This window comes from Theropithecus gelada, chromosome 15, assembly GCF_003255815.1.
Source record: "Theropithecus gelada isolate Dixy chromosome 15, Tgel_1.0, whole genome shotgun sequence".
In the NCBI taxonomy this organism is placed as follows: Eukaryota; Metazoa; Chordata; class Mammalia; order Primates; family Cercopithecidae; genus Theropithecus; species Theropithecus gelada.
In genome coordinates this window covers 29188060-29209282 of record NC_037683.1, presented here as the reverse complement: position 1 = coordinate 29209282, position 21223 = coordinate 29188060, and the positions used below count along the sequence as shown (strand labels likewise).

The following is a 21223-nucleotide window of genomic DNA, read 5'->3' as shown; positions in this document are numbered from 1 at the left end:
AGCCACCATGCCTGGCCTGATTTAACAATTTTAATACAGGGATTCTTAGCAAATAAAATATCTGATCAAATTGTGAAGACACAGAGCTGATAGCTGAAAAACGATTCCTGGTTAAAAGCTGATACTTTAGAAAATACTTGGAATGCTGCCTCCAATTTGGTGTTATTTCCAATATGAAAAACAAATGAATCTTACGTATTTGAGTCTGAACTTTTTTTTGGATAGTATGAATATGAGTCTCTTTTACGCTCTGGCTAATCAGAAAGTATTTGTTTTTAATTAAAAATTGTGTTTAAGCACTGTAATCAATAAAAATTAAAACTTTTAACCTTGCATCTGAATAAAGGCAGACTGTACCTCCCTTACTTATGACCTCCCTACTTAACACTAGTATAACATTTTTCTTCCCATTGAGTATATATCTAGTACTATATTTTTACAAAGTTTTCTCTTGCTGGGGAAAATAAAAGCTAAGATTAGTTTTTTATTGTACTTTATGGAATTGTATTACTTATAAACATTTCCTTTCATCGTATGCAGTCATACTTACAAAATAGAATTAAAAAGGCATTAAAAGCTAGGCATAGTGGCTCATGCCTGTAATACCAGCATGTTGGGAGGCTGAGGTGGGCAGATCACTTGAGCCCAAGCATTCAAGACCAGCTCGTCGTCTGTACTAAAAATACAAAAATTAGCCAGGTATGGTGGTGCACACCTGTAGTCCCAGCAGTTACTAGGGAGGCTGAGGTGGGAGGATTGCTTGAGCCTGGGAAGTTGAGGCTATAGTGAGCCAAGATCACACCACTGCACTCCAGCCTGGGTGACAGTGAAAGACATTGTCTCAAAAAAAAAAAAGCATTAAAGAAACTATGCTATGTTTGGGAAAACAAGGAACTCTTTTTTTTTTTTTTGAGACAGAGTCTCGCTCTGTCGCCCAGGCTGGAGTGCAGTGGCGCGATCTCGGCTCACTGCAAGCTCCACCTCCCGGGTTCACGCCATTCTCCCGCCTCAGCCTCCGAGTAGCTGGGACTACAGGCGCCCGCCACCTCGCCCGGCTAGTTTTTTGTATTTTTAGTAGAGATGGGGTTTCACCATGTTAGCCAGGATGGTCTCGATCTCCTGACCTCGTGATCCACCCGCCTCGGCCTCCCAAAGTGCTGGGATTACAGGCTTGAGCCACCGCGCCCGGCCACAAGGAACTCTTTAGAGCAAGCCTTGCTGAGCAGCCTCCTATAGTAGGAAAGCTCATTGTTACTTTTGTCCTTTGAAAAGTCACTTAACCTCTCTAATCATTATTGTGAAGGTCGTTGCCTTTTTGGTGGCTCAACCAAACATTGTTTTGTGAGTCTGAATGGGAGGCTGGCTGACACTTTCGTGACTTAGAGTCAGCTCTTTAGGAAATTTCAGGAGGATGGTAGAAGTAGGGCCCTTTCCATTTTCAGATTTTATCTGCTCTCTGGAGACCAGGTAACTGTCAAGTTGGTTTCAGTACCTCTTGCGTGGCAAGTTTGGTCAGTCATTAGAGGTGGATATTGAATAGAATAGATAATAACAGCAGTAGGTAGGTAGAAAGTACGAGGAGAATATACATTGTTTTCCCCATTGACTTAATTATTAAAACATGTTTTTCATTTGAAAAAAAATCTTGCTAGCTAAACCTTCTTCGTTAACCTAAGTCTTGGTTCTTTTGTGATCAACTGCAAATTTCTTTTATTTTTATTTTTTTTCCCCAAGACAGTTTCACTCTTGCTGCCCAGGCTGGAGTACAATGGCTCGATCTCAGCTCACTGCAGCCTCCCTCCGCCTCCCAGGTTCAGGCAATTCTCCTGCCTCAGCTTCCCAAGTAGCTGGGATTACAGGCGTATGCCACCACACCTGGCTAATTATTGCATTTTTAGTAGAGATGGGGTTTCACCATGTTGGTCAGGCTGGCCTCGAACTCCTGACCTCAGGTGATCCACCTGCCCTGGCCTCCCAAAGTGCTGGAGTTACAGGCATGAGCCACCATGCCTGGCCCACAAATTTTTTTATTGACAATTTTTGCTGAGATTATAGTTAGTGGGCAAACAATTGTTATTATGCTCACAAGCACTATAAACATTTTATTTCTACTTTTTACTTGTATGTGCTTATCAGTGAAAATAAATATAACAGACTTTGTCATTCTCTTGAGTTAGTTAGCTTTGTTATGTTTTCAGGGACATAATTAACCTCCCTTCTGTGCTTAAAAATGTTCAACCAGTTTTATGTTGTCGTCTTTTTGTTTTGTTTTGTTTCTTGAGATTGTGTCGCACGCTGTCACCCAGGCTGGAGTGCAGTGGCGTGATCTGGGCTCACTGCAGCCTCCGCCTCCTGGGTTCAAGTGATTCTCCTGCCTCAGCCTCCCAAGTAGCTGGGATTACAGGCACGTGCCACTACACTTGGCTAATTTTTTGTATTTTTAGTAGAGACAGGGTTTCACCGTGTTGCCCAGGCTGGTCTCAAAAACCTGACCTCAAGTGATCCACCAGCCTTGGCTTCCTGAGGTGCTGGGATTACAGGCATGAGCCACCGTGCCTGGCCATTCAAACAGTTTTAGAAAAGATTTGGTAGGAAATTTGTCATTGAGTCAACATGAATTTATTACCACTTCTGGGGGGGAAAAAAAATCACTGCTTAGAATACATATCCTACAAATAATAGAGTAGTATTGTTGTATGTTAAGGACAAATACTTAAAAAATTTAGTTGTTGGCTGAGCGCAGAGGCTCACGCCTATAATCCCAGCACTTTGGGAGGCAGAGGCAGGCAGATCACAAGGTCAGGAGTTCAAGACCAGCCTGACCAATGAAACTCCGTCTCTACTAAAAATGCAAAAGTTAGCCAGATGTGGTAGTGGGCGTCTGTAGTCCCAACTACTCCTACTCGGGAGGCTGAGGTAGGAGAATCGATTGAACCTGGGAGGTGGAGGTTGCAGTAAGCTGAGATCATGCCACCGCACTCTAGTCTGGGAGACAACGCAAGACTCGATCTCAAAAAAAAAAAAAATTGTTAATGGAAATTTAGGGGTTCAGCTCAGGATTTTATAAATCTAGCTGCATGTTAAATCACTCCAGAGACTCAAAAGTCTAGAATAGGGTCCAATTCTCTTTTTAAAATAAATGCCCCAGGGTAATTTCTTTTTTTTCTTTTTCTTTTTCTTTTTCTTTTTTTTTTTTTTGCGACAGGGTCTCACTGTGTCTCCCAGGCTGAAATGTAGTGGCACAGTCTTTGGCTCACTGCAGCCTCAACCTCCTGGGCTCAAGCAGTCCTCCCACTTCAGCTTCCCAAGTAGCTGGGACCACAGGCATGCCTCACCGTGCCCAGCTAATTTTTAAAATGTTTTGTAGAGACATGGCCTCGCCTTTTTGCCCAGGCTGCTCTCGAACTCCTAGGCACAAGCAGTCTTCCCACCTTGACCTCCCAAAGTGCTGGGATTACAGGCATGAGCCACCTTGCCCAGCCCCAGGGTAATTTTGTCACAGCTAGGCAAGTGTTAAGAAATGCCTTTCTTAATTTACTGTTAAAAATCTAAACATAGCACTGGGCAAAATAAAGTTGTGGGTATTTTCATAGTTACAAGACTAAACATTCATTTCAAGATAGTAAATGTCCATTCAAATCAAATTCTCTTTTGTTTCAAAAAGTTATAAAACAAAAAAGTGTAATCTTACTTTGTCCTTTTCATGTGATGAATTTGGAAGGGCCCTTTAAATTTATATAATTTGATTTTATATGAAATTTGTTGTACCTTCATGAAATAATATTAAGTGTAGAGACAAAGCTTCTACAGAGAGGGTGTGTTTATTTTGCTTCCTTTTAATGTCACTTTTTATTCTGCTAGGCACCCTGTGAGCAGTTAGTGAATCTTCAGTAGTGATGGCCATGGAGAAGCTTGAGATCCAGTTAATTCCTAGGAGATTGCTCTCTGGGAATGGCAAGACTGCAGTTGTGGGCACTGCCAGTCTCCTCCTTATTTCTTCTGCTTGCAGATAGGCTCCTAATCAGGAGAAGCTTCATTCCATTAAAGCAACACTTGTTATCATAAGTGTTTGCATCCGTTGTGAATGCTGTCTTTTAAAACTTCGCATAATACAATTGCTTGTTTATTCCTGTGCTTTTTGTTCAATCAATAAATGCTAGTAAGTGCTTTTTTGTTTTTTAAAGAATTTAACTTACATACAATGCTTTTTGACTAGTATGAAGTACTCCTTTGTGTACAAGATCATGATGATCCAGCCATTGATGTATGTAAGAAGCTTCTTGGAAAATATCCAAATGTTGATGCTAGATTGTTTATAGGTAAGTAAATTCTGTAGTAACCATTTTCCATTGATAGTGTAAAGTACCAGTAATCTCTGCATTGAACTGAAGATTAAGGTGTTAGCCATGTTTGTTTTAAACATGTTTGGTGGAGTACTGAAAGATGTTTATGTCCTTTTGAGAAAAGTTATAAAAACAAAGGTTTTTTTTTCATATCTGAGATGAACAAAGTCACACAAAAAATAATATTTTTCCCATTAATCAGACATGAGGGTCTGTTATTTTTTTTTTCTTCAATATTTTAGATGTGTGGTGTTTTCTGTATCTTATTGACTATAATTGGAGTGAATGATATAATTCACTTTTATTATATTACAAGAAGGGTATTTTTCCAAAAGCCTACAGACTTATTTGAAAGACTTATTAAGGTGTGTTTGCCCTTAATTTTTTTTTTTTTTAAACATAGAACTGATGTGATCTCTCTAGAAAACAAGTAAGTCATGTATAACGATACCAGATCGTTGCTATTTGAAGATAGAGCAATGATTTAAATTTTTTATTAGCTTAAAATGCAATTTTGAAAATTAATGTAAGTGTAGCACGCCTGCAGATTAATCAGGACCATTACAAATCTATCAACTTATGGTCAGAGATGCTCATTCCTCACATGTGCGATCTTAAACTATTTACTATCATATATTTATGGGGTTTCTTTGTTTTTTTTTTTTTTTTTTTTTTAAGACGGATTGTTTGCTCTTACCACCCAGGCTGGAGTGCGATGGCGCGACTTCAGCTTACTGCAACCCCTTCCTCCTGGGTTCAAGCAGTTCTCCTGCTTCAGCCTCCTGAGCAGCTGGGATCACAGGCGTGCATCACCATGCCCAGCTAATTTTTTTCTATTTTTAGCAGAGACAAGGTTTCACCATGTCAGTCAGGCTGGTCTCGAACTGCTGACCTCAGGTGATCCACCTGCCTCAACCTCCCAAAGTGCTGGGATTATAGCCTCCCCAGTAACTGGGATTACACTCATGTGCCACCACACTCAGCTAATTTTTTTGTATTTTTAGTAGAGATGGGGTTTCGCCATGTCAAACTGATCTCGAATTCCTGACCTCAGGTGGCAGGTGATCCACCCCCTGTCGACCTCCCAAAGTGCTGGGATTACAGGCGTGAGCCCATGGTGCCCGGCCATGTGTATTTATATTTAATATGTCTTTATTAAATATCATCTCACTGTATTTATGAATTTATACTGTTTTAATTATAGCTTCAAAATGACACCTATAGCTTTTTTCCTTAGGATTATTTTTTGAATTGACAAATAAAATTTGTATATATTTTTGGTGTACGGCTTGATGTTTTGAAATATATATATACATTGTGGAATAGCTAAATTAAGTTGATTAACATATGCATTTCTGCACATATTTATTCATGGTGGGAAATCTCTCTTAGCAGTTTTCAAGTAAACAACACATTGTTGTATACTTTCTCATGTACTTACACTGTATTTGTGGTGAGAGATCTACTCTCAGTCATTTTCAAGTATACCATACATTGTTGTTAGCTATAGTTGCCATGTTGTACAATTGCCGTTAAATATTGACTCATACTTAACTATTAAGGCTAGGACTTAAGAATTAGAAAAAGTGAAACAGTGAATTTTCAAAGGTAAATGATACAGTTTTCCTTTTGAGAATGGAGAGTTGTTTCCTAAATATATTATTATGAATAATAGAGAATGTTACATAATATGAAAGAATGTTTATTTGAATTGTTAAATATGCAAGTACTTTTCATTTCTATCATGTATCTTTATACTATATTTTTAATGTTGCATAAATCTTTTACTATTGTATCTTTACATTTTTAGGTGGTAAAAAGGTTGGCATTAATCCTAAAATTAATAATTTAATGCCAGGATATGAAGTTGCAAAGTATGATCTTATATGGATTTGTGATAGTGGAATAAGAGGTGAGGTTTTTTTCTTATTTATCTTATGAAACTATTAATTTGAAGATAAAATACTAAAAGCAATCTGCAGATACATTCATGAGTTCTTTTTATTTGCCTGAAAGAGTAATTTATTTCATCATTATTTCATGGTGATACGTCCAGTTAATGCTTACTAAGATTTTGATTTTTTTCGTCCTAAACTAGAATGTTACATGTATTAAAATGTTTTCATTTTGAAGAGAAAATTTCAACCATTAAATTAAAAATGGTCGTGGTTCATTATATAATCTACAAGCTTTCCCATGGGTGTAACTTTTCCCTTGTTTGCCTGACACTTATCTTTAATGTGTTTCGGCTTGCGTAATACACTGTCTCACAAAGGGACAGAAATTAATAGGTGCATATTTTATTAGAACACGTACACTTATCGGACTATATGCATGACTTTTTACTTAAATGATTTTAGCAAGAAGCCTTTCATATACTGAAATTATAACTTGCGTTTGTGAACACTTACAATAGTTTCAGTGTTCTATAATATTTTGTTATATTCTAATTGCCTTAAGTTTCTTAACCCCAATACTATTCACATCTTGGGCTTTGTTGTGGGAGCTGTCTTCTAGGATGTTTAGCAGCATCTCTGGTATCTACCCATGCGATTCCAGTAGTATCCCCTTCTCAGTAGTAAAAGCAAAAATATCTTCAGATTTTGCCAGATGTCCCCTGTGGGGCAGAATTGCCCCCAGTTGAGAAGCGCTGACCTAGAATGAGTATTTAAGGTCCAAATACAACTTCTCTTTATATAGTAGATTTAGTTCTTAAAGACTTGGAGGAAATGAAAAATAAAGTCATGTAAAAATGATGAGATGTTTGCTATTTAAAGATTGGGCAATAATTTAAATATTTTGTCAGCTTAAAATGCAAATTAGAAAATGAACATAAGCGTCGCACTCCTATGAGTTAATCAGGACTATTACAAATCTGTCAACTCCTGGTCAGAGATGATGTTCCTTCTTCATATTTGCTATCTTCAATTTTTCACTATCATATGTTTTTCAGTGTACAGATCTCTGTTCAATATAATCACATTCCATTCCGGTGTGCAAATCTGATACTCGCAGAGAAAGTAGTCTCATTTCCTATGATTGGAGAGTAGAGAAGCCAGCACGAGAACTGAGGTCCTTTTACCTCTGCTCCTGAACCTTTTCCACTAGGACACATTGTCCTTATTCCAATTTAGAAGTTCCGACAGGGGGGTAATCTTTTACTGAGTATATTCTGCCTCTGGTACATAGTAGGTATATACTTTTCTTTTGTTTTTTTTGTTTTCTTTTGTTTTTTTTGTTTTTTTTTTTTGTTTTGAGATGGAATCTTGCTCTGTCGCCCAGGCTGGAGTGCAGTGGCGCGATCTCGGCTCACTGCAAGCTCCGCCTCCCAGGTTCATGCCATTCTCCTGCCTCAGCCTCCCAAGTAGCTGGGATTACAGGCGCCCGCCACCTCACCCGGCTAATTTTTTGTATTTTTAGTAGAGACGGGGTTTCACTGTGTTAGCCAGGATGGTCTCGATCTCCTGACCCCGTGATCCACCCACCTTGGCCTCCCAAAGTGTTGGGATTATAGGCGTGAACCACTGTGCCTGGTATATACTTTTCAAAGTATATTCTGCCTCTGGTACATAGTAGGTATATACTGGGCTAAAAAATGTATAAATTAGCTTTCAAGAATCAGGCCCTTTTGAAATTTTGTATTCTCCTCAGAAAGGTGGTGGAGATTCATTTTATTAGAGCCATATGTTTAAAATAATGTTTTTATTAAGAATTTAATAACAATTCACCAAATATATTTTATATTAGTGGGCATTCTACTAAAAAGAAATTTTCTTTTCTCCCCCTCTCTGCCTTTTTTTTTAAATTGTAGTAATTCCAGATACACTGACTGACATGGTGAATCAAATGACAGAAAAAGTAGGCTTGGTTCACGGGCTGCCTTACGTGGCAGACAGACAGGGCTTTGCTGCCACCTTAGAGCAGGTGAGTATGGTGGTTATAAATCATGTTCGTGGTATCAGCCCCCTCATCTCCCAGAAGCTTGAGGCTATGGGAGCAAGAATTAGGTATCTCAAGTTAACTGTATTAAGTCCATTTCAGAACCTGCTGTGTTCTAGAAGCCCTGAGTTGAGAGCAGCTGTTTTCATTAGTGAGGAAATTCTTGGGCCCCTGACTGTACCCTGGCAGTGAACAGCTGTGCTCAGGAAATGCCTGTGGTCTTATTGCCAGCTGAACAGTCTAACCTCCTGCCTTGTAGTATTCACTTCCAGTTCTAGAGTTCAGTTCTTCATATTGTTCTTTCAAACCTTCAATCTGAAAAGAATCGCTGCCCCCGGCCTTTTTTTTTTTTTTTTTTTTTTGACGGAGTCTTGCTGTGTTGCCCAGGCTGGAGTGCAGTGGCATGATCTCGGCTCACTGAAACCTCCACTTCCCAGGTTCAAACGATTATTCTGCCTCAGCCTCCCAAGTAGCTGGGATTTCAGGTGTGCTACCACGCCTGGCTAACTTTTGTATTTTTAGTAGAAATGGGGTTTCACCATGTTGGCCAGGCTGGTCTCAAACTCCTGACCTCAAGTGATCCGCCCGCCTCAGCCCTCCCGAAGTGCTGGGCTTAAAGGCATGAGCCACTGCTCCCAGCCCTGAAAAGAACCTTTTTAAAATATCACAAAGTATTTCAAATATACAGAAAAGAAAATTTATTCATACAAGTCCTTATAAAACCCATTTGATGTCCTTTTAAAACATATTTCTAATAATTATCTGAGAAAGTTATGTTTTCATTTTATTTTTTCTCCACCTTAGAAATAGTAACATGCATAGGAAACTATAAATAATGGAAAAGTATAAGATGCAAAAAAACAAAAACGAACAACCTAGAACCCTAACAATTACAGGAAGTTTCTGGGTTTTTTGGGGTTTTTTGGTTTTTGGGGGTTTTTTTGGTTTTTTTTTGAGACGGAGTCTCGCTCTGTCACCCAGGCTGGAGTGTAGTGGCACTATCTCGGCTCACTGCAAGCTCTGCCTCCCGGGTTCACACCATTCTCCTGCCTCAGCCTCCTGTGTAGCTGGGACTACATGTGCCTGCCACCACGCCCGGCTAATTTTTTGTATTTTTGATAGAGACAGGGTTTCATTGTGTTAGCCAGGATGGTCTCGATCTCCTGACCTCGTGATCTGCCCTCCTCGGCCTCCCAAAGTGCTGGGATTACAGGCGTGAGCCACCGCGCCCGGCCAGAAGTTTCTGTTTTTAAAAATAAAGGTTTGTTGTATCATTTGGGCACTTTGGAGTCTTTACTTTTTCCCCTCTTTCTGGGCTTTTTAGAAAACATTCTTGAGATAGTATTCTAAAAGTAATCTGTATCTTATTTTTGTGACTTTGTAAGCTTTTCCCATATCATTAATAGCTTTTTTATTGGCTGTATTGTAGGCTATCCTGCGTGTGTCCTATGCTTGAGTTAATCATTCCTGTACTGTTAAACATTTGGGAGGAAAAATTTGTTGTAATATTACAAGGACAGATACATGATTTCAGTCTTTAAATATGTCAACTTGCTCTTAAGCATATCTGCATTTATATTCTTTTGAATTGCAGTCTTATGATTGCCACATATCTGAGGGGGTAAAGGTACATTGTGGGAACTTGCCTGTGACCTTTGGCAATTTGAACTGTGAGCTCTTTCTTAATATTGCCTGTAAATGTATTTGTTCTACTGCAAGAAATTGTTAGTCTTAAATGCCAGAATCTTTGTTTAGAAAAAGAAACTGAGTAGCCGCTTTAAAATAAAATACAATCTATTCTAATATACCAAATTGTATTTTTGTCTTAGAAATATCCAAATTGGTATAGATGTCAATAACATCTCCATGATGTATATGTCAATAAACATCTCCCAGAATACACCCATCCCCTTAGTGTAGGTTTAATCTCTGGCAGTCACTCTGCCATACTTAGAATGAATCATTCTCAGCTGTAAAGAAATCCTGGGTGCATTCAGCTCAGTGACTAACAGCTCATTCCTAAGACCTCAGTAACTGCTAAGGAATTACGATGTGTGTTCTTAGAAGCCAGGTTCGATTCAGTCCTACCAACACTAGGACTTCACTGGAGTCTGGGTTCAGGGTAGGTAGCAAGAATCATAATCTTAATTGCCCCTTAGAATTGTCTTGCTCTGCACTGTGTGTGTAACTCCAGAAATTGAGAAAGATCACTACTGTTTATTTCAGGCTAATTAGAAAAGGCAACATATCTGAGGTGTAAATAATAAATAGGATTTTGTGTCTGCTAAGTAGGGTAATAACAGTCCTTTTCTACCATTGATTTATCAGCTTATGTATCTTATGACTTCAGAGTATATGTAGAGAAATGGCAGTAGGGGATGAGAGAATTTTAGTATCCCCCTTATGAAAAATACATTGAAAAAAAATGGGGAAATTGGGAAGAGTCTTAGTGACAAAGGGAGAGGGAGAGCTAGCTACAAAAGGATGCAAGAAAAGGAATTAAGAAATAGGATTGTCCCCTCCCCCCCCAAAAAAAAAGAAATAGGATCGTCCTGAAGGTTGATAGACCTATGGGTGGTATGTGTATGCATGTATGTATATATACACACATATATGTAACATACAAATATGTATATTGATCCAAGTAAACAAAGTAGATGTGTGTGTATATTTACATGAACACCCTAAAAATAAGATACATTAAATATTTGTTCATCTTTTGTATGTCAATGAGTGATATTTTTACCTTATTTTGTATCTAAATTAAGTTTTATTTGGATGCATTTTTAGATTACTAAGTGTACTTGCACTATGAAAGCAATATTGTATACCACTTTGTATTCAGGTAGTTTACATAAGAATAATAGGATATTCATTCAATCATACTTTTAAAAAACATTGGGAAAAACAGTTCGTAAACACCATACTTTTAACATGAAATTCTGATCTTACACATTTGTGGTTTTTTGGGCAGGTATATTTTGGAACTTCACATCCAAGATACTATATCTCTGCCAATGTAACTGGCTTCAAATGTGTGACAGGAATGTCTTGTTTAATGAGAAAAGACGTGTTAGATCAAGCAGGAGGACTTATAGCTTTTGCTCAGTACATTGCCGAAGATTACTTTATGGCCAAAGCGATAGCTGACCGGTAAGAACTAAATGAAGCCATAGTGTTTTTATTATGTAACTTCTGTTGGTTTATTCTTTTTTTTCAACCTGTAGATTAGGGCTTTTTAATTTAATTTTATTTTTTTGCTAGTAAGTACAGAATAGGTCAGTTTGAATTTTTTTATTTTTGTTTTTGAGACAGAGTCTTGCTCTGTCACCCGGGCTGGAGTGCAGTGGCGCAATCTTGGCTCACTGTAGCCTCTGCCTCCTGGATTCAAGTGATTCTCGTGCGTCAGCCACCGGAGTAGCTGGGACTACAGGCATGTACCAGCACGTACAGCTAATTTTTTTATTTTTAGTAGAGATGGGGTTTCTTTGTGTTGGCCAGGCTGGTCTTGAACTTCTGACCTCAAGTGATCTGCCCACCTTGACCTCCCAAAGTGCTGGGATTACAGGTATGAGCCACCACACCCAGCAGATCAATAATTTTAGAGAGTAATTCATATTCTAATTATAGAATTGTAGGTATGTACTAATGAAGACAGTAAATGTTCTGATTCCTCTGCATTTTTCAAGTTAATGTGTTTTAAAGTGATTAAAAGGAAGTTTCTTTGTGATTAGAATTTTTACTGTATAGATATAAATTTCTGTGTTTTAGAAGAGTTAAAACTATCAGTTATTTTTATTTATTAAAAATAAACCAGTAGGTGAAAATTTAAAGACTATCATTTCAAAATTTGAAATTTGTCAGTGAATTATACAATACTTTGCTAAGAAGCCACTGAAAAATTCATATGACTGACTTAGCATTTCTATATCACAAGATACTTGTTTTGTTTTTTTTTTTTGAAGCAGTCTCTCCCTGATGCCCAAGCTGGAGTGCAGTGGCACAATCTCGGCTCACTGCAACCTCCACCTCCTGGGTTCAAACGAGTCTCCTGCCTCAGCCTCCCAAGTATCTGGGATTATAGGCGCCCGCCACCACGCTCAGCTACTTTTTTGTGTGTGTTAGTAGAGGCGGGGTTTCACCATTTTGGCCAGGCTAGTCTTGAACCCCTGACCTCATGATCTGCCCGCCTCGGCCTCGCAAAGTGCTGGGATTACAGGCGTGAGCCACGGCACCCAACCTAAAATACTTGTTTTTAAAGGGGATCACTGCCTTGTGTGAGAATTTTTTTTTAATTTTGAAAAAAACTAAAGTGTGTTTTAAATAAAAATTCTGTCGTGATTGTGTTAATGTGGTTCATGGTTTCCTGGTATCTCCCATGAGACCCATGATGCCACTTTCTGTTTACATGTCTTGTTGAATGTTCACACAACTTTGTTTGTTGTTTGGTTAGTAGTCATCAGAGACTCATCTATTAAATATGGAACCTCTCCATTGTTTTTCCAAATGACTGCATTTTAAGTTTCTTAAACTGTAAAGTAAGGAGGGTACAGTTTCTTCTAGTTCTTAGATGGTGCTGTCATGGTCTAGCGTAATTGCTGAAACATCCATATGTATGGTAGACCTTAAGTAGTGTGCTAATCCTGAAAGCTGGGCTCACCCTCCATCCCGGCAATTGCCTGGTCTTTATAATGATTACTGAATGCATAACCAGTTACGCTTGCATGTGTTCATCATAACTTACTTTCTAATTGTCTTAATTTTCAGAGGTTGGAGGTTTGCAATGTCCACTCAAGTTGCAATGCAAAACTCTGGCTCATATTCAATTTCTCAGTTTCAATCCAGAATGATCAGGTAAATCAACTGTTTTCTTTTTATACTTCGTTAAAAGGAAAGGTGGGGTGGGGGGGTTAGTAATTTTTACAGGTTTAATGTAGTTAAATAAGTATACCTAAAGGTTAGATTTTTGTTTAGTTCCCGAAAATAGAGTTTAACTTCTGTGTTTAAGATAAATTTAATGTCTAAATATATTGTATTTGCTGTATAACACTGAAAGCACTCAATAGAGAGATGTTGAGACTGAATTTTTTAATACGCTGATCTCTATTTTCTAACTTTCTATACTGCTTAAATTTTATAATCTGTATTCATCAGAGCGTAGGCCATACAAATGAATTTATAGACATTTTTCTTTGACATCCTAGACAAAAATAGAAAAGAGAGTCATTAAAAAAAAAATGTAGGTTGTGTGTGGTGCTTCACACCTGTAATCTCAGCGCTTTGGAAGGCCAAGACGAGAGGATCGCTTGAGCCCAGGAGTTCGAGACCAGCCTGGGCAAAATGGATGAAACCCTGTCTCTACAAAAAATGAAAAATTAGCCAAGTGTGGTTTTCGTGTGCACCTGTGGTCCCAGCTACTTGGTGGGGATAAGGTGGGAGGATCACTTGAGCCTGGGAGATTGAAGCTACAGTGTGTGCCACTGCAATCCGGCCTGGGTGACAGAGCAGAACCCCATCTTAAGTAAAAAAAAAAAAAAAGAGTTTAAAAAGAATGGCCTTTCTATCACAAGGTAAAAAACTGATTATTTGGGGGAGAAAAAAATGGATTTGTCTTGTAACCAGGATGTTGTTTTAAAGAAAATGCTTTTTGTTTTTCTAGGTGGACCAAACTACGAATTAACATGCTTCCTGCTACGATAATTTGTGAGCCAATTTCAGAATGCTTTGTTGCCAGTTTAATTATTGGCTGGGCAGCCCACCATGTATTCAGATGGGATATTATGGTATTTTTCATGTGTCATTGCCTGGCATGGTTTATATTTGACTACATTCAACTCAGGGGTGTCCAGGTATGTGGATAGGCGTGAAAAGGTTGGCAGTCACTTGGTGGAACTAGAACTATTTGAATTTAGAAAAAGTTGAAGAAAATCTATCTGAGCCATTCTTCAGCTTCCCATTGTAGGTTAGTCTCAGGTTTGAACATCAGTTTCTCTAGTGGGATGTTGACACAAAACTTAAGTTGATTTGCAACTTTCTATTGGTTATATAATCACTTTTATTAAGGTTCCAAAAACATGAAGTTAATTAAATCAGTGAGTATTCAAACTAATCATACATTAAGATAGCAGTTATTTTCATGCGTCTTCTAGTAACAGTTGGCATTTTCTTGAATGGTATAACATGGCAGTTAAATTACATAAGGAAGCAGACTGGATTTTACATAGTATACTTAGAAAAGTGAAATCCAATTTTTTTAACCATGTCTTTAGTTTGACAGTGAGTGAAATTTTAAAAAATGTTTTTCCATTCGTAGGGTGGCACACTGTGTTTTTCAAAACTTGATTATGCAGTCGCCTGGTTCATCCGCGAATCCATGACAATATACATTTTTTTGTCTGCATTATGGGACCCAACTATAAGCTGGAGAACTGGTCGCTACAGATTACGCTGTGGGGGTACAGCAGAGGAAATCCTAGATGTATAACTACAGCTTTGTGACTGTATATAAAGGAAAAAAGAGAAGTATTATAAATTATGTTTATATAAATGCTTTTAAAGATCTACCTTCTGTAGTTTTATCACATGTATGTTTTGGTATCTGTTCTTTAATTTATTTTGCATGGCACTTGCATCTGTGGAAAAAAAAAAAAAAAAACACATCTGTAGTCTTGGCCAAATGATACACTTTATTTTGTGGAAGTAGAGAATCAAGAGAATTGGTTCTAGGAACCTGGGTTTGTTCTTCATTGTTGTTTATTTTTTTAAAATAAATATATATATAGATGCTCTGCAACAAACACTATGACAGTATCCTTCAGTAGAGAAAGTTTCTTATTTGTGAGTACACTCTTTTAGAACATTTACGGGTGGGATGGCAGCAGCTTTGCTTTAGGGTTTAGAAGAGACTAGAAGGAATGACTATTCATGTCCAAAGTGAATGGTTTAGTGCAGTGAACAACACACGGCGAGGTACTAACTGAGAAACTTTTTCATGCTTTATGCCTACCTCTTGTAGTTGTTGCAGAGCAAATATAAATTGTAATAAGGTAGCTAGGCCTTGCAGAAACAAACAGAAAAACTTAAAAAAAAAAAATAAAAGAGCTGGAGTCTAGTATTTATATGAATCTGTGAGAGATATTTTGGTCTCACTGCAATGAACCAAAAGTGGCTGAGTTTGGTTTTTAATTGTAGCCATGTATTGAAGGCATCTTTTTGACCAACTCTTGTTGGTTCTGTCTTGAACCATTGTTAATCACTGTGCTGTAATTAGTATAGCTAAATCTTTTCCTTCCTTGCTCCTGCCCCAGCCCACCCCATCTTCCCTTAACATTTTTTCGGGGGGGGGGGGGGGGTGGGTTGGGAGTGGTTTTGTTTTAGTGTGAGTGGATGTTTTGATAGTTGTAAGGAAAAAATGCATTTCAGACACATTTCACACATGAGCTATTTTCTTACACAGTATGTCTTATTGTTAATAAGAATGTAATTTCATGATACAAGTATTTAATATCTTTTTTAAGTCAGTAAATATTCTAGCCATCAATAAATAAATTGCAGTAGAGTATTAAGAGGGGATAAGATGAGTTTACTCTTAAAATTAATCAGTATCAAACTAAGTCTACTGTGTGTTTTGTTTTTTTTTTGTTTGTTTGTTTTTTGTTTTACTATTATAGTTAGTCTAGTCTTATTTAAATTGGATTTTTGTATTCCAGTTTATATGACAAAATAGACTAGATCAGTGCTGGTTGTAAATGCATGCTGTACCCCACTGTTTTCTCCCCATCATGCCGCTAAACTTGCTCACCAGGTTGTGCTTCACTTGTGGTGAACTGGACTTGTTTTTGTTTTTTTTTTTGTTTTTTTTTTAAAAAAAAAAAAACAAAAATGTAAGGGACAGTGCATAAGCCTTTTCTTTGTTTAGTAGTGGTGTTTTGCTTTTTCTTCAGGATTGGATGGCATGTTGTCCATAGGAGTGCCTACTGCAGGGCTAATACTGGCAATATGGCAGCTGTAAATTCTGAGTTACTACAGTCTCCATGTCAAAGCATAATGTGTAGCATATTAGCAATAACTACATATTTATAGAAAACACTTTTCACTCTACTGAGCCAATTCATTTAATTGTCAAATGTCTATATCCATGGTTTAAATGGCAACATATCTATAAGTATGTATTTAAGCTTTTCTCTGGGCCAAACTGCTTCGTCCTTTTTTCTTCCTTTTTTTTTTTTTTTTTTTTTTTAGCCTTATGATGAATTTGTTTGAAGGGCATTTTCTTTATGAACAAAGGCTTGGATGCATATTCCTTTCTTTCTGTGAATGGGAATTGTTCCCTGAGGAAAGTTGCACAGTTAAAACCAGTCTGGTTGTGACCCACTACACGTTTTGTTTTTAATCACTATGACCTGAGTTGAACTTTGCTCACCATGTTTGTACTTGTTGGTCTGTTTAATGAAGTTTGGTTGATGCCATCCTTTGCACTGCTGAAGTGTAAACTTGTGTATTACTTAGCTTTCTGCTGATCTCATTATGGACAGTGTAACAACAAAACCAAAATGGCTGGACAGACTTCTTGTGTTTTGTAAATATAAAATAGGACAGTTCTGTAGGTTTGTTCAGTGTGCTAGTGGAGTATTTCCTTAATGTAAAGCTTCACTTAAGCAGAGTGGTTCTTTGTTTAGCAATTGGAGTGATGATAAAATGGTAAGAAATAATATAAATGTTGAAGAAAGCATCACAACAGAACTATAGGAGTCTAAATTTAATAAATAATCTTTAAAAAAAAAACATTGTCTAGAATATATACCATGTTTTATTATTTAAAATCATTGTCTTAAATGTTTGTTCAAAAAATAAAAATTTGAATACAATCAAAACGTTAGCAGTAGTATATTTTTTTGTTCTTTTCTCCTATATTTTTATAAATAGCATGTTCCAGCATTCACATCAGAAGTATTAGAAGAGTTCTGTCAAGTATTCCTTTTGAAATCTTCCTTTCACCTGAGCCATAGGTAAAATGAATAAGGACATAGGCAGTCCTGTGACTTAAGTATGTCTTTTCTACCTTGGTTGCCTGTTAAAATCACCTGGAGAACTTGTAAAAAATATATATATATACACACATACACATACACCCTGGACCCTGTACACCACAGACACACGCACACACACACCCTGGGCCCTGCCCACATAGATTTTGGTGTAATCATTCTGGGTGAGGCCTGAGCTCTTCTACCTGTGATTCTACTGTGAGAATGGCTGGCTTGTAATGACCTTCAGAAAAGAGCCAGTGGTCCTTTGGGCCCCTCTTCCCCAGGCTCACAACTTGAACTCAGCCTTTTAGATCTTACCACTCTAATGGCTAGGAAAGGTAAATCCAAAGGAAGGAATGGAATGGCATTATTACTTGAGACCCAGATGGGAGATGAACCCTACGTGCTTTCCAAGGCCAGGTCCCTCCCAAGCTGGAGGCCTTCACAGGCCTGTTTTACCACCATCCCATGAGAAAAGAATGTTCTTAACTGGAGAACAGATCTGGGGTAGAAAGAATCTGCTATCAGCTGAATATCTTAGTCTCTCCATAGGTCATATGTTGAAACCTAATCCCCAATGTGAGGAGGGTCTTTCAAGGTGATCAGAGCCCTCAGGATTGATGCTTATAAAGGAAACCCCAGAGAGCTTACTTGCGTCTTCCGCCACGTGAGGATACAGCAAAAAGGTGAACAGCTATGAACCAGGAAGTCCGCTTTTACTAGCCACTGAATCTGCCACGGCCTTGATCTTAAACTTTCCAGTCTATGGTATTCTGTTACAGGAGCCATAAGAAACTAAGACACAATCTAAAAGGGATCTGGCCCAGTAAACAAACTGATTCCTTCTCATTTGTGTACTTCTAACCCTACAGTTTAAAAAATGATCAACACAAAAGTTGATCAGTATTAGAATTTCATAGCTAGGTGGATATTGAAGATCCCTCACCCTTATTTTAGAATGAAGCTGAGACACCCACGATGAGAGCTGTGATCATAGGGTTAGGTAGACATGGCGCTGGTGGCAGAGCTGGGAGTAGCCCCTCTATCTGGTCTCAATGTGGTATATGTCTCCACTGGATCACATTGTTTAAATTTATGCCTACACTAGCTTTAAAATTTACCTAGACCTTAAGGGGGAAAGAATATCATGGTTTTAATAACCATCTGTATCCTAACTCTCAAAAATTGTTCTAGAGAACCAGATTCAAACCTGTAGAACAAGAATGTAAATTACTATAAAGCTCATTTAAAGTGAAATGCTTTACATACATGATTGATAGAGAAGATTAACACATACCACAAGAATGAAAATAGTTCAGACCTTTCCTTCTGAAGTTTATCAGGATCTAGTACTTGAATTATTCATTTATTCATTTAAGTTATAGTTTATGACCACATCAACTTCATTTCGGTGAAAAGAAAGCAAACATCACAAAATGGTGAGCACCTATCTCTGCAAAGCTGCAAGGATATGTGTTTAGTTGGATAATTTGCTTTAAAAATATGGATACGTAGAAGAAAGTTTAAAATCACTATCTTAGTATTTTCTAAAAACAAAAATACATATCTTTAAGGGATCCCTAAGCAGCTAGTTGCCTAAGAACCAAAATGTGCTAAGCCTTTCACATGGCCCCTCCTCAGTTCCGGGAGAAATTGGCAGAGACTGTGGGTGTCTGGAATGGTTTCATGTGGTTGTGCTGTTTGCACTAATCATCATTTAGACATCCATGCTAATAGCATGGACTTGTAATTATCTAATTTAAACAATTTAGGGATATCATTTATTTCTCTACAGGACTGAGAGTGTCTGCGCCCCTCCCCTGCTGCCTGCACACCTCCCATTGCGGTCATGCCACCTTTGTTTCCCAACCCTTGTCACCAGCCATGAAACCTCTATCATTTCCCCTCATGACTGACCAACACCAGGCCAGCCTAAGGAACATGCTGGAGAAATCCAGCAGACTATTTATTGTGCAGCTCTGGAGCAGGGGAAAGGAGTGGGTTAGAAGTGGTGACTTGGGAGTAATTTCCCTAGAGGTGATGGCTGAGACAGTGACTATAACCAAAGTCAAAGTGTCAGCGGTTGACAACTAAGGACAGAATCTTGGGGACCTATTTAGAGAGACAATGGAATAAAAACATCTAGGAAAAGAGGCTGCCAGACCTGGTGTTCAAATGAGCTTTTTGGTAGCTATGGGACTTTGGGAAGCTTCCTTCATCTTTCTGAGCCAAGCTGTCTTACCATGTAGAATGGAGATATTACAGCACCTTCTGAGGTGGTAGAGATGATTCGACCAGGTCATGTGCATAAGCATAGGGACAGTTAGTGCCTTTTTCCTCCAAAAGAAGAAAGAAATAGTAAAAGGAGTGCCACAGTAACCTTGGAAAGAGAGATTTCAAGAAGGAAGTGGTCACGGGAGGAACCGTTGACTAAAGGATGGGAAGAGGCTGGTAAATTCTGGGGCAGGAAACTCCCCGTAGAGTTACCAGCGTAGGTCTCCACCATAGTGAATTGTCTCAGATGTTGATAGATGAAGTGTCTGCGTGGGAGTAATACAGCTTCTTTATGAATGATTTTTCTTGTTTTACACAATGATACATTTTCTACAGTGAGAGACAAAGGGGTGGGACTTTCAAAGCCAGAAATTGCTCCTGACCCTGAGAGCACCCGTATGACTCTGATGCCAAGGAAACGTTTTAAGAAAGGCAGCTCCCAGGAAGCCAGTTCATCAGAGTGGAAGAAGCAGAAGTCAGAGGCTTTAGGTTTGGCTGCATGTGAGAAAGACATGAAAGCTATGGGCACAGATATTTGGAAACTGCAACAACGATGCATTTCCACCCAAGGTCCCCGTAATACTAAGACAAAAAACAGCCTGACTTGAATTTGCGAGAAATGTCCTAAGAAGTTGGGTCAGTAAGAGATGATGAAGGGGAATTGCCCATCCCCATCTTCCAGTGTCCTGACTTTATCCTAGACCGTCTCCCAACAGCATAATCAGCATCCCGGAAGCAGCTGTGGGCACCCTAGCCCTGCCCAGTCTGTCCTTTTTCATTTTGTTCTGATTCACTTGTTTTTGGTTATATTGCTTGTTTTACTTCCTGCTTTGTCTCTACGTTGACTTGGAGCTTGACTTCTGACTTCAGCTTCTTTCTTTGACCCCATGTTCCTCAGCCTTACTCAAAGCCCAGGAAAAGGTGGTCCTTAATTTTCTATTCTCATTTCACATCACCATCTCCAGCCTGAGCTCTCCGTCCCCAACCCAATGGCTCACTCTCAACAGCTGACTCTTTTCCATGTGGAACCAGAGCTTCCTTGCTCCCATGCTGTTTCCTTGCCCTGAAAGTTTCTCTCCCTTCATCCTCACTTTCCCTGCCTATGAGGATACTCTCCTTCTTTATTGTTGGTTTTTTGTTGTTTTGGGGGGTTTTTTGTTGTTGTGGTTTTTTGGTTTTTTGAGACACAGTGTCACTCTGACACCCTGGCTTGAGTGCAGTGGCGCAATCTGGGCTCACTGCAACTTCCACTTCCTGTGTTCAAGCGTGCCTCAGCCGCCTGAGTAGCCGGGATTACAGGTGTGCGCCACTACACCCAGCTAATTTTTGTATTTTTAAGGGGTTTCACACCATGTTGACCAGGTTGGTCTCAAACTCCTGTCCTCATGTGATTCCCCTGCCTCGGCCTCCTAAAGTGCTGGGATTACAGGCGTGAGCCATCACCACGCCCAGTCAAGATACTCTCCTCCTTTAAACCTCAACTCACATTCAATTCAGGACCTTTCCAGAGTGGTGTGTGCCCACATTTTGTCCCTTTCATTTTGTCAGGCATTTCACTTAGGTGTCTGCAGGTCATTTCTAGTTTTCAGGGGCCTGGACTTTGCATATCTTAGTTGTCCTTTTTTGTGCTTTTTTTCT

General features: G+C 38.7%; 1 protein-coding gene across 1 annotated transcript in view; it reads left to right on the top strand.

The window, feature by feature from the left end:
* The window catches only part of UGCG (UDP-glucose ceramide glucosyltransferase), a 39006-nt gene extending 21851 nt beyond the window's left edge, over positions 1-17155 (top strand). The window contains exons 3-9 of the mRNA XM_025359921.1: positions 4217-4319; positions 6154-6255; positions 8155-8267; positions 11257-11435; positions 13050-13136; positions 13942-14131; positions 14596-17155. Coding sequence (XP_025215706.1) covers positions 4217-4319; positions 6154-6255; positions 8155-8267; positions 11257-11435; positions 13050-13136; positions 13942-14131; positions 14596-14766 — 945 coding nt within the window. The 3' untranslated portion in view covers positions 14767-17155. The remainder of the gene's footprint in view (positions 1-4216; positions 4320-6153; positions 6256-8154; positions 8268-11256; positions 11436-13049; positions 13137-13941; positions 14132-14595) is intronic.
* The last annotated feature ends 4068 nt before the right edge of the window (positions 17156-21223 follow it).